This window comes from Microcaecilia unicolor, chromosome 4, assembly GCF_901765095.1.
Source record: "Microcaecilia unicolor chromosome 4, aMicUni1.1, whole genome shotgun sequence".
In the NCBI taxonomy this organism is placed as follows: domain Eukaryota; kingdom Metazoa; phylum Chordata; class Amphibia; order Gymnophiona; family Siphonopidae; genus Microcaecilia; species Microcaecilia unicolor.
In genome coordinates this window covers 318,009,329-318,022,223 of record NC_044034.1, presented here as the reverse complement: position 1 = coordinate 318,022,223, position 12,895 = coordinate 318,009,329, and the positions used below count along the sequence as shown (strand labels likewise).

Genomic DNA, 12,895 nt, shown 5'->3' with positions numbered 1-12,895 from the left:
CTCAGGTTGCCACTCTAACCCTCTGCAGCAGAGGCAGAATATTTTTAGAGCCTCTGGAGTGCATGGGAGCTTCCATGACCCAGATGAGGGAGGGAAAACAAAAAGCTGCACCTCTCATTAGCAAGACCAGATAACCCCCATCAAAATTAAGGCACTCCACATCCAAGACTTCAAGAAACAAGTATTCCATTTTTTATGTGAGACTGTTTCTTGTCTTAAGGGAGGGGTGGTGAGGTTGTAAGCTGAAACTCAGCACCTTCTTAACAGATTAAACCTATACTTTAGAAATTTTTCTATATATATATATATATATATATATATATATATATATATACACACACACACACACACTAGTAAAAAAAAAAAAAGGCCTGTTTCTGACACAAATGAAACGGGCGCTAGCAAGGTTTTCCTGGGAATGTGCTTGAGTGTGTGAGTTGACTGTGTGAGCGAGTGTGAATGTGCAAGTGTGTGTGAGTGTATCTGTGAGACAGTGTGTGACAGAGTGAGAGTGTGTGTGCATGAGAGAGTGTGCGGCAGGGCCCCTCCCTCCCTGTCTCCTTACCCCTCCCCTTTTTCTTCCCATCCCCCCTCGCAGCTTCAGGGTCATGGCTCCCCCCCCCCCCTCCGGCTGTCAGGGTGGTGAGCCTTCCCACTCTCCGGCTGTCAGGGTGGTGAGCCCTCCCACCCTCTGGCTGTCAGGGTCGTGGGCCCCCCCCCCCTCCGCCTGTCAGGGTCGTGGGCCCCTCCCGCCCTCTCTCTCCCACGTTCAGGGTGGCTGGCTGGCTCCCTCTCTCACCCTCAGGCTGCCTGCCTGCCTGCCTGCCTCTGTCCCTCCCACTTTGAGGCTGCCTGCCTGCCTGCCTCCCTCCCTCCCTCTCAGAGACAGAGGGTTGCAGTTCAGAGATGGATTCCACACAGCTTTTTAAAAGTTGAAGCTGCATGAGACCCTGAAAAGTAAAGGTTGCAGCAGGAAGGGGGAGGGACCTTGCACTGTCACGCCACCTTACCTCAGTGGCGTACCTCGGGGCCATCAGTCTTCCCGTTGGTGGCGTGTCCGCTGCTTTGCGGCTCTCTGCCGGCACCTTCCCCATCATCGGCGCTATCTGTGGCCTTGCGGCTGTCTGCCAGCATCTTCCGAAATGCTTTTAAAAAGGAAGCGGGGCACCGCAGGCAGCCATCGCCTCTCAGCTGTGCATCCGCTCTTCTTCTCACCTTTGACGTCACTGACCCTGGAGAAGAACCCAGAGGAGCACACTGCGCAGCGACATCAGAGGTGAGAGGAGGAGCGGATGCACAGCTGATGGCTGCCTGCGGTGCCCCCGCTTCCTTTTTAAAAGCATTTCTGCGGGTTTTTTTTTTTTTTTGTATTGGACCGGGGGTGCTGAGCTGCTGTAGGACGGGGGGGGGGGGGGGGGTTAGCAGCGGCGACATGTGGAGGGTGGTAGTGGTGGCAACTTGGGGGGTTGTAAGGGTGAGGGACATTGACTTTGGGGGGGGGGGGTGAGCTGATGTAGGACAGAGGGGGGCTGGCTCTTAGTGGTGTAGATTGGTCTGCCACGCCCTAGCGTCAAACGTGATGACATCGAGGGCAGAGCAATGCGATTGGTTGAGTGCTATTGCTCCGCCCTCGTCATCACATTTGACGCAAGGGCGGGGCAAACACTCATAGGCAAATTTCGATCTACACCACCATAAATTTAGAATGTTGGGAATTGGAGGCTTCATTAGAACGTTGGGGTTGTGAATTATGTCTGGATGGGGCGTGGCTGAGGGCAGGTCTATGAGTGAGTGGTGCTGCCAGCCTAGCCTACCAACAGTATTGGGCTTCAGTGTTTCCCTGCCACACAGTGAGCTTCAGCATGTTGGAGTTGAGAATTATTTGTATAGATTATAAAAATAACAAAGTAGGGTGCAATGGTAATCAGAGGACAACATCCTCTGACATTCATGTTCTTGCTTGTTTTACTGAAGAATTTGGCTTTAGATTGATATGTGATTGAGTAAGACTGTTTACTGCTTCCAAACATTCAGAAATACTAGGGCTGATGGTAAAGTAAGGGCACAGATCTAGAGATCATACAATGATCAGTGGAAACAAATTCCTGCATATAAACCTTGCTGTTCAAGCAGTCTGCCATGTCTGGAAACCCAGAGAAAAGCTTCCTCGCCAACAGGATTTTGCCAGCTTTTGTGGCTTGAAAGAGCTCACCAACCTTCTCTTACTACTACTACTATTTAGCATTTCTATAGCGCTACAAGGCATACGCAGCGCTGCACAAACATAGAAGAAAGACAGTCCCTGCTCAAAGAGCTTACAATCTAATAGACAAAAAATAAAGTAAGCAAATCAATTAATGTGAACGGGAAGGAAGAGAGGAGGGTAGGTGGAGGCGAGTGGTTACGAGTCAAAAGCAATGTTTAAGAGGTGGGCTTTCAGTCTAGATTTAAAGGTGGCCAAGGATGGGGCATGACGTAGGGGCTCAGGAAGTTTATTCCAGGCGTAGGGTGCAGCGAGACAGAAGGCGCGAAGTCCTCCTACAACATCCTTTGGCACACTGGATAAATTATAAAACGACTAATTTATAATTCTTTATAATCAATTATAATGCTTTATTAAAAGCTTTAATAAAAAATAAAGGAGTGGGCTCAGGTATGTACAGCAAAGGCTTCTTTGACTTTGTTGGTCATCCTTCTACTTGGGCTGCAGGTAGTAAAGAAGTCTGTAGTGACGCTATACTCGTTCCAAGGCTTCTAACATGATGATGCTGTTTCCTCGTATTACCTGAAAATTCAGAGTAAGAGGGCAGTTAATATTCCCCACTGTAAAGAAAGTAACACTTTCCTTTTACACTCTGCCCCCCCCCCCCCCCCCACGGATTGCAACGTTCCCATAGACTTGAATCTCACACAGAAAACATTATTGATGTGCTCTGATAAATCAGCGTCACTGATGAGATATGCAAGCTGGTAAACAAAAAAAAAAAATGACCATTAGGACAATCCAATTCTTAATTCAAGTACAGAAACAAGCACTATTCTAACTGCACAGGAAGGTTTTATTAGGTTTAAGTTGCACCTGGTGCAAGTTTCACAAGATGCAAGCCTGAGATTGAACCAGAGTTCCTTCCTCTCCCACCCAGCTTAAACCTAGTAAGAATCACCCATCTGGAGCTAGAATAGTGTTTGGCTGCGAGGATAAGCAGGAACAGCTGATTCAGGGGCACAACATTTCAGATAGCAAGGTTCTCAGATTGATCAAGCTCTGTTTAACCTGTTCCTGATCCATAATAGCACATGGCTGCCTATTTGCTGGCTTTTATTTTCCTCAAAACTTTCACAGGGCAGTCTGAAAATCCAAATATACTATAACTGGCTCAGCTTTGTTTACATGTTAATTCATGCTTTCATATAAAAGTGTAGCAGACCTCTTGTGGCTAGCCATGGTTGACTCTGTCCCATTAAACCATTTCAATTTTGTTCATAGTTTTAACCATGATTGTCAGGCGCACCAGATCACCCCACATAGATTGTAACAATAGTAAAAATGGTAGATCTATAATTTCATTTTTAAGTTCTTGCAGGAAGCTGGGGTCTATACCATTCCATTCATTTGCTCTGCTGTTCTTAGTTTGTTAATATGACCTATTATAGGTTTTAGATTCATTGATATTTTAGTTCCTCTGAATCAATACCATTAAATACTATTGCTATAGCATCCCACTGATCAATCCAGAGACTTATGGGTTATGCCCCTCTACGAGCAGGTGGAGATAGAGAGAACTTCAGAGGTTTACAATATATGTTCTTGTGCAGCCACCTTAACCCTCAGTATTCTATCTAGCAGGTGGACGGTCATAACCGTACAGCTCTGGATTGATTGGCTCCTGGCCTGGTCCCCTAGGTCCAGTCAAGCTTCTGGGGTCTTGGCAGGTCCCTTCCTCCCCCATCACCCCCTCCTCTGCCTGACTGCGGTTTGTGGTTCTCTCACATGTGATTATAGACTCCTGCCCTAAAAAAAACCCCCCAAAACATTTGAGCACCGTAAAAAAACAAAACTCCGCCTCAGTCTGTTTCATCCAGCACAGTGCACTTATGGCGGTTTGCAGTACCGACTGAGGGGTGTGAGCACCAACTTGGTAGGCGACAGCTATTTCTGAGGGGATGAGTAGTCTACCCAACCTGCGCCAGTGCAGGAGAGCAAATGTGGCTCCTGGTGTGGAAGCCGCTGGGCTGCTGCTGTTTCCCATGCTAGAGCTCCTCCTGTTGCGCCTATGCAGGCAGCTGTACAGCTCGACACCGCAGAGCGTTGTGCTCCTTCCTGGTTTTGGCAGTGCAAGGCAGCTGTTTTCTTGGACACACATATGCCTGAGGGTGCCATCCTGCCTGCCACACCACATAGCGAGGCTGAAGCACCAGCGGTCCCTTGGGGCCTGAGTCACCCTGCAATTCCAGCAGTTTAAGTGCAGGCCTTTCAGAAGATGTGAGTGGGGAACTAGGGTGGATCAATCCCAATTTCTTCAAATTTATCATTTTTTTTTTTAAGGAACAAAGGCTTCTGAGGAGGAGGCCTGGGGTAGAGTTTGCAGACGTCTTTTGTCCTACAGACTCATAAGGGAGTCCTCTGGTCTCCCACAACTTTGAGTCACAGCTTCCCAAGGGCGAGGTCAGAGGCCCAATAGACTCGTGCAGCTGTTCAGTGGCAGCGAGAACCTTAAGCTGCAGCTTGGCAAGTACTATCTGAAAGTCTTCTGGTGGACATGCCTGTGACTCGCGAGGTGACATGGTTTGGGTGCACCCTCTTACAGTTGCACTAAGAATATTTCTCTACTATCCTCAAGGAGGTTCAGTGTCTGTGTGCAGCATTAATGGAGGGGAGAAAGGGATCAGGATTAGGGCAGATCCTACTCTTTCCCTTTCTCAGAGCATGGCAGTACAGATGGGGTTTTGTTAAGTCAGGCTTAGGGCTGTTGACTCCACGTTTGTGAGAAATGTTACATTTTGAGATGATTGAGGCTAGTGCACTCCTAGGTTTCTCTCTGTCTCCATGGTAATCCTGCACCCTCTGTGCTGCCCTGATGGCATTTGCTCTGGGTGCACTGTTTACATCAAACTAGTTTTATTCAGGAGGGTGGCTGGCCTTTCAACTTGAAGGTTACAGGTTCAAAGCTGGTTTATCCATCCTGGTAGAAGCTGTGGACTCAGCTATGTTGCCAATGGGGCATATTTTATATCATGCTCTTACTGCTTGCCTGGGCAAGCAGTTCTTCCATGACTGGAACAGTTATCACTATGCTCTTGTACTAAAGATTGCTTTTCTCTCTCTTTCTGCACACTGGTACTGGCCACACATTTGCATACTAGCTGCAGCCACCCTGGTAGCCACAGCGTTCCCGGTACCTCTAATTGCTTCTATGGCATTTTTGCACCTTTTCAAGGTATAGGGCACCTAGCGTTTCATGAGGAGTGGACCAGGAACTACTTTAGTGTAGAGGTAGCTTAAGAGTTGTTGCAACCGGATGAGAGCAAGAACAGAGCTCTAGAGGTGCTGCTTCACATCCCGCTGCAGCTTGTAATCTGTGGTGCACAATGGTGCAAACAAGCCATATGCTGCTACGGCATCTGGCTCTGGTTCTCAACCGCACTTGTTAGCTCCAATGTGCAGCCACACCAGCGAAGTTAGCTCTGGCTTAGGCATCAGAACTCTGACGTGGCTTCTTACCTTTTGGAAATAATCTTGGGCTTGGAGAAGATCTAGGGCAGTTGGGTAAAGACCTGAGGGACGCCCAAGACTCCAAGATTGCCAGGGGGTGAGTCTAAGGATGATTTTATGTTTAAAGCTGATTATCAACTATGATATCAACAAAAAAATACAGCAAGTAAATATTACTCTCAAAATAAGTACAAAAGCAAAATATGAAGCAGACCAGAAATCTTCAAAAAGTTTTACATTTTCTCCCCCCTCACCAACCAAACCCCAACCCTAATGTCCCATACTACATGAGAACATGCAGGAATAAGCCAGAAAAACAAAAAACTGTCAAGTCCATCACAAGGTCTGAAAGATAAAGGTCCAAGGGTCAAACCCAAGACAAGCAACAAAATTAACAGAATGTCCCAGATTAGGAGAAGCAGCTAGCTAAGAGCCAACCGTGGCTGGGATAGTGTGGAGAAAAGATTGAGTTGCCTCCACCAATAAATAAAAAAAAAAAAAAAAAAGATGAGTTTGATTCCTATAAGTAATCCAAAGTCATGCAAGTTAAAGTAATGCACTGAAAATCTTCCATTCATACAATTGAGTACAAAGAGGAGCAAAAGCTTTATGCTGAGCACGCACTCTAACAGTATAGTCTTGGAAACAAAGAACTTTGATTATCATATTCCAGATGATTCCCATGGTGTAATGCCTGAAGTATTGCATTACATTGCTTATGAGCATAATGACAAACACGGAGGACCACCACACAGTAGCAATATTCCTTGAACCTACTTGATGACCTCACTCAATCTTAAAAGGTACCTCCAGAGTGCCCAAGGGTAAAAATTGTGGAATCCAGCTCTCTAATACACCCCCAGTTTCAACTAGGCCCACGAGACGTAAATTACTGCATCGTGTTTTTCCTTCAAAATCAAGTTTATGTTCCAATACCATACTACGCAATTGCTCCACTTCCCGAGAAGAACTTTGGCCCTGGGATTCCAATACTCCATCCCGCTGCTGCTGTGAATCCAATTCCAAATCAAGATTATCCAAACACTAATATGCAACCTCTGTTCTATCGTGAAGCTGTTGTAATTTAGCATCCAATGACACCTCCACTACACCTCTGATACAGTATCTGAAGTCCACATGGTGCTTACTGAAGGACTTGGTGAAGGCGATATAGCCACCATCTTAGCCAATACTCCCTTTCTGCCCAACTTCACTTGCGAGGTATCTTCAAAACCAACTCTGAGGCTTTCAAATCCACTTCCTGCCAGAATAGGAAGAACCACAGCAGAATGCAAAAATCACCCAAGTCTGGCAAAAGATATAGGTCAAAACTGTGGCTTTTATTGGTGGGAAGACAGAGGAGCCGAGCAGACCTCCGCTCCTGTCCTAGGAATTACAGCTATGGAAGATTTAAAATTCCTCTCAGTTTTGTCATAGGTTTCGTGAGGCCAGGAAAACCACTTTCAGGGTTTCTGCTTCCACTACAAGCCGCCTTGCTGCTGGCAGAATGAGCAGCTTCAACTCTAGGTCTACCTATGCCTGCTGCATCTCCCAATGATGAACCTCAGTTCACTCCTCAGGTTTTGCAATAGCAGGACTCCTCTATGGGTTTCATGAGGAGTGGACCAAGATTGCCTCAGACTATGTGTCTTAGTTTTCTATCGCACGGTTACAACCTGAACTTGTCTCCATGCAAGTTCGAACACAAACATCAGGCAGTTCTTGCCACCTTGCCAACGCTTTTGCCTTTAAGCACAGTCGAGTCTGTCCCCAGTTGCAATTGGGAGAATGGGAAGTTGTTCCCTTTGCTTGGTAGTTCCAGCCAGGGAGTTTCCAGCTGAGTTTGGATGTAATAAGAGTCTAGGGTATTTACGGTTCAACTGTTCACAATGGGAACCTAGCAGTGTGTATAGTTCAATCCGGCGGTGAGAGTTTCTAGCCTCCCTGGACCTCAAGGAAACATGCTTTCATATTCCCATATAAGTACATAAGTAGTGCCATACTGGGAAAGACCAAAGGTCCATCTAGCCCAGCATCCTGTCACCGACAGTGGCCAATCCAGGTCAAGGGCACCTGGCACGCTCCCCAAACGTAAAAACATTCCAGACAAGTTATACCTAAAAATGCGGAATTTTTCCAAGTCCATTTAATAGCGGTCTATGGACTTGTCCTTTAGGAATCTATCTAACCCCTTTTTAAACTCCGTCAAGCTAACCGCCCGTACCACGTTCTCCGGCAACGAATTCCAGAGTCTAATTACACGTTGGGTGAAGAAAAATTTTCTCCGATTCGTTTTAAATTTACCACACTGTAGCTTCAACTCATGCCCTCTAGTCCTAGTATTTTTGGATAGCGTGAACAGTCGCTTCACATCCACCCGATCCATTCCACTCATTATTTTATACACTTCTATCATATCTCCCCTCAGCCGTCTCTTCTCCAAGCTGAAAAGCCCTAGTCTTCTCAGCCTCTCTTCATAGGAAAGTCGTCCCATCCCCACTATCATTTTCGTCGCCCTTCGCTGTACCTTTTCCAATTCTACTATATCTTTTTTGAGATACGGAGACCAGTACTGAACACAATACTCCAGGTGCGGTCGCACCATGGAGCGATACAACGGCATTATAACATCCGCACACCTGGACTCCATACCCTTCCTAATAACACCCAACATTCTATTCGCTTTCCTAGCCGCAGCAGCACACTGAGCAGAAGGTTTCAGCGTATCATCGACGACGACACCCAGATCCCTTTCTTGATCCGTAACTCCTAACGCGGAACCTTGCAAGACGTAGCTATAATTCGGGTTCCTCTTACCCACATGCATCACTTTGCACTTGTCAACATTGAACTTCATCTGCCACTTGCACGCCCATTCTCCCAGTCTCGCAGGTCCTCCTGTAATCGTTCACATTCCTCCTGCGACTTGACGACCCTGAATAATTTTGTGTCATCGGCGAATTTAATTACCTCACTAGTTATTCCCATCTCTAGGTCATTTATAAATACATTAAAAAGCAACGGACCCAGCACAGACCCCTGCGGGACCCCACTAACTACCCTCCTCCACTGAGAATACTGGCCACGCAATCCTACTCTCTGCTTCCTATCTTTCAACCAGTTCTTAATCCATAATAATACCCTACCTCCGATTCCATGACTCTGCAATTTCTTCAGGAGTCTTTCGTGCGGCACTTTGTCAAACGCCTTCTGAAAATCCAGATATACAATATCAACCGGCTCCCCATTGTCCACATGTTTGCTTACCCCCTCAAAAAAATGCATTAGATTGGTGAGGCAAGACTTCCCTTCACTAAATCCGTGCTGACTTTGTCTCATCAGTCCATGTTTTTGTATATGCTCTGCAATTTTATTCTTAATAATAGCCTCCACCATCTTGCCCGGCACCGACGTCAGACTCACCGGTCTATAATTTCCCGGATCTCCTCTGGAACCCTTCTTAAAATCGGAGTAACATTGGCTACCCTCCAGTCTTCCGGTACTACACTCGATTTTAGGGACAGATTGCATATTTCTAACAGTAGCTCCGCAAGTTCATTTTTTAGTTCTATTAATACTCTGGGATGAATACCATCAGGTCCCGGTGATTTACTACTCTTCAGCTTGCTGAACTGACCCATTACATCCTCCAAGGTTACAGAGAATTTGTTTAGTTTCTCTGACTCCCCCGCTTCAAATATTCTTTCCGGCACCGGTGTCCCCCCCAAATCCTCCTCGGTGAAGACCGAAGCAAAGAATTCATTTAATTTCTCCGCTACGGCTTTGTCCTCCTTGATCGCCCCTTTAACACCATTTTCGTCCAGCGGCCCAACCGACTCTTTGGCCGGTTTCCTGCTTTTAATGTATCTAAAAAAATTTTTACTATGTATTTTTGCTTCCAACGCTAATTTCTTCTCAAAGTCCTTTTTTGCCCTCCTTATCTCCGCTTTGCATTTGGCTTGGCATTCCTTATGATCTATCCTGTTACTTTCAGTTGGTTCTCTTCTCCACTTTCTGAAGGATTGTTTTTTGGCTCTAATGATTTCCTTTATCTTACTGTTTAGCCACGCCGGCTGACGTTTAGTCTTTTTTCCCTTTTTTCTAATACGTGGAATATATTTGTCCTGAACCTCCAGGATGGTGTTTTTAAACAGCATCCACGCCTGATGCAAGTTTTTTACTCTGCGAGCTGCTCCTTTCAGTCTTTTTTTCACCATTTTTCTCATTTTGTCGTAATCACCTTTTCTATAGTTAAACGCTAGTGTACTTGATTTCCTAGTTTCACTTCCTTCAATGCCAATATCAAAACCGATCATATTATGATCACTGTTATCAAGCGGCCCTCGTATCGTTACCTCCTGCACTAGATCATGAGCACCACTAAGGACTAAGTCTAGTATTTTTCCTTCTCTTGTCAGCTCCTGAACTAGCTGTTCCATGAAGCTGTCCTTGATTTCATCAAGAAATCTTATGTCCCTTGCGTGTACAGATGTTACATTAACCCAGTCTATATGCGGGTAATTGAAATCCCCCATTATTATTGTGTTGCCCAGTTTGTTTGCGTCCCTGATTTCCTTTAACATTTCCGCATCCGTCTGTTCGTCCTGGCCAGGCGGACGGTAGTACACTCCTATCACTATCCTTTTCCCCTTTGCACATGGAATTTCAATCCACAGTGATTCCAAGGAGTGTTTTGTTTCCTGCAGAAATTTCAATCTATTTGATTCAAGGCTCTCATTAATATACAATGCTACCCCTCCACCAATCCGATTCACCCTATCACTACGATATAATTTGTACCCCGGTATGACAGTGTCCCACTGGTTATCCTCCTTCCACCAGGTCTCAGAGATGCCTATTATATCTAATTTTTCATTTAGTGCAATATATTCCAACTCCCCCATCTTATTTCTTAGGCTCCTGGCATTCGCATATAGACATTTCAAACTATGTTTGTTGTTCCTAAGTACATCATGCTTAGTACTTGACAGTATTAATTGGCAATCTTTTGTCTGATTTTTATTGTTATTTAAAGATACCCGATCTACTACAATCTCTTTTGCAACCTCACTATCAGGATACTCTATCTTCCCTGTTATGGTGATATCTTTGAAAGATACCTTATCCCGAACCATGCTCTTTTGAGCGACTGTCGGCCTTCCCCCCATTTCTAGTTTAAAAGCTGCTCTATCTCCTTCTTAAACGCCGATGCCAGCAGCCTGGTCCCACTCTGGTTAAGATGGAGCCCATCCTTTCGGAATAGGCTCCCCCTTCCCCAGAATGTTGCCCAGTTCCTAACAAATCTAAAGCCCTCCTCCCTGCACCATCGTCTCATCCACGCATTGAGACTCTGGAGCTCTGCCTGTCTCTTGGGCCCTGCGCGTGGCACAGGTAGCATTTCAGAAAATGCTACCCTGGAGGATCTGGATTTCAGCTTTCTACCTAAGAGCCTAAATTTTGCTTCCAGAACCTCTCTCCCACATTTTCCTATGTCATTAGTACCCACATGTACCAAGACAGCCGTCTCCTCCCCAGCACTATATAAAATCCTATCTAGGTGACGCGTGAGGTCCGCCACCTTCGCACCAGGCAGGCAAGTCACCAGGCGATCCTCACGTCCACCAGCCACCCAGCTATCTATATGCCTAATGATCGAATCACCAAGTACAACAGCTGTCCTAACCTTTCCCTCCCGGGCAACATTTGGAGATATATCCTCGGTGCGAAAGGATAATACATCCCCTGGTGGGCAGGTCCTGGCTACAGGAGTACTTCCTACTTCACCAGGGTGATGCTCTCCTTCTAGGAGACCTCCCTCCTCCAAGGTAGCACAGGGGCTACCTGACTGGAGGTGGGACTTCTCTACAACATCCCTGTAGGTCTCCTCTATGTACCTCTCTGTCTCCCTCAGCTCCATCAAGTCTGCTACTCTAGCCTCTAGAGAACGGACACGTTCTCTGAGAGCTAGGAGCTCTTTGCATCGGGCACACACATATGACACCTCACCAATTGGGAGATAATCATACATGTGACACTCAATGCAAAAGACTGGATAGCACCCCTCTCGCTGCTGGACTGCTGACTCCATCTTAGTGTTTTTTGAGTTTTTCCGTAATTTAAAACTTGCTAAAGTATTAAGGATATCAGCCTATCACTAACTTACAGTTCCTCCTTTAAACCCCAATCTTCAAGTTCCGAAAGCACAAGCAAAATTTGTTCACTTACCAGAGAAATATCCTCTTCTCCCAGAACTTAGAAGGAAAGCTTTCGCGCGCCTAACGGCGCGCGGCACCTTGAGCAGAGGCCCCGAGTGGATCGGAACAGACCTGGGAGTCACTCCGGCGAAGGCTCCGAGGATATGCAGATGAGCTGCAAGTCCTCCACGGCACCTGAGAAGGCAACCGGTGGGAGAGCTGGGCACCTCTCAACCAAGAAAAGGCTTACCAGGGGTTAGGCCGAAGCCAGCATTCCTCCCCCTGAGGGTCACCTGATCCTGGCTAAGAAGTACCTGGTAGCTCTGGGTAGGTGGAGCGAAAGCCCTGGGTAACTGTGGCGAAGGCCCTGGGAAGGTCGGGGTGGATTTGGGAGTCACCCCGGATGCAGCTGTGAGGATATGCAGAACGCTGCAAGTCCTCCACAGCACCTGGTAGGAGCACTGTGCACCTTGAGCACCTTCCTGTAGAAGGACTTTAGCAATTTATAACCTATGTCATTTAGCCTTTCCACATTACCAAGGACATTTTTTCAAGGTCATGGTGGTAGTGGCAGCTTTCCTTCATGAGGATGGATTACAGATTTATCCATACCTTGTGATTGGCTGATTTGCATAGAGCCATAGAGAGAGCCGCAAATGTCATCCAAGATAGCTACTCTTCTTTGGTCCTTAGGACTGGTAAACAATTTCACCAAGAGTCAGTTGTTTCCAACACAAATCTTGGCATATTGGGGGAGTGATGTTCCACATAGGCTAGGGAAGTCCTCTCTTCCTTTTGCTCCATAGCAACAGGTGCCAACCCAAGTCAGGTTCTATTTTCCCTACCAGGTCCGGGGATCTGGGAATAGGTTCAAGTTATATGCACAAGGATCTCTCTTTCTTGTACATTCCCCCATGGGCCTGATTCCTCATCAGATCACTTCAGGGGTTCCTTCTCAGCTTTGGTCCCCATCAAGCCAACTTAGTCT

At 46.4% G+C, this 12,895-nt stretch overlaps 1 protein-coding gene across 1 annotated transcript in view; it reads right to left on the bottom strand.

The window, feature by feature from the left end:
* Positions 1-2,473: 2,473 nt before the first annotated feature.
* SNRPG (small nuclear ribonucleoprotein polypeptide G) overlaps positions 2,474-12,895 on the bottom strand; it is a 28,701-nt gene continuing 18,279 nt past the window's right edge. The window contains exon 4 of the mRNA XM_030199622.1: positions 2,474-2,785. Coding sequence (XP_030055482.1) covers positions 2,735-2,785 — 51 coding nt within the window. The 3' untranslated portion in view covers positions 2,474-2,734. The remainder of the gene's footprint in view (positions 2,786-12,895) is intronic.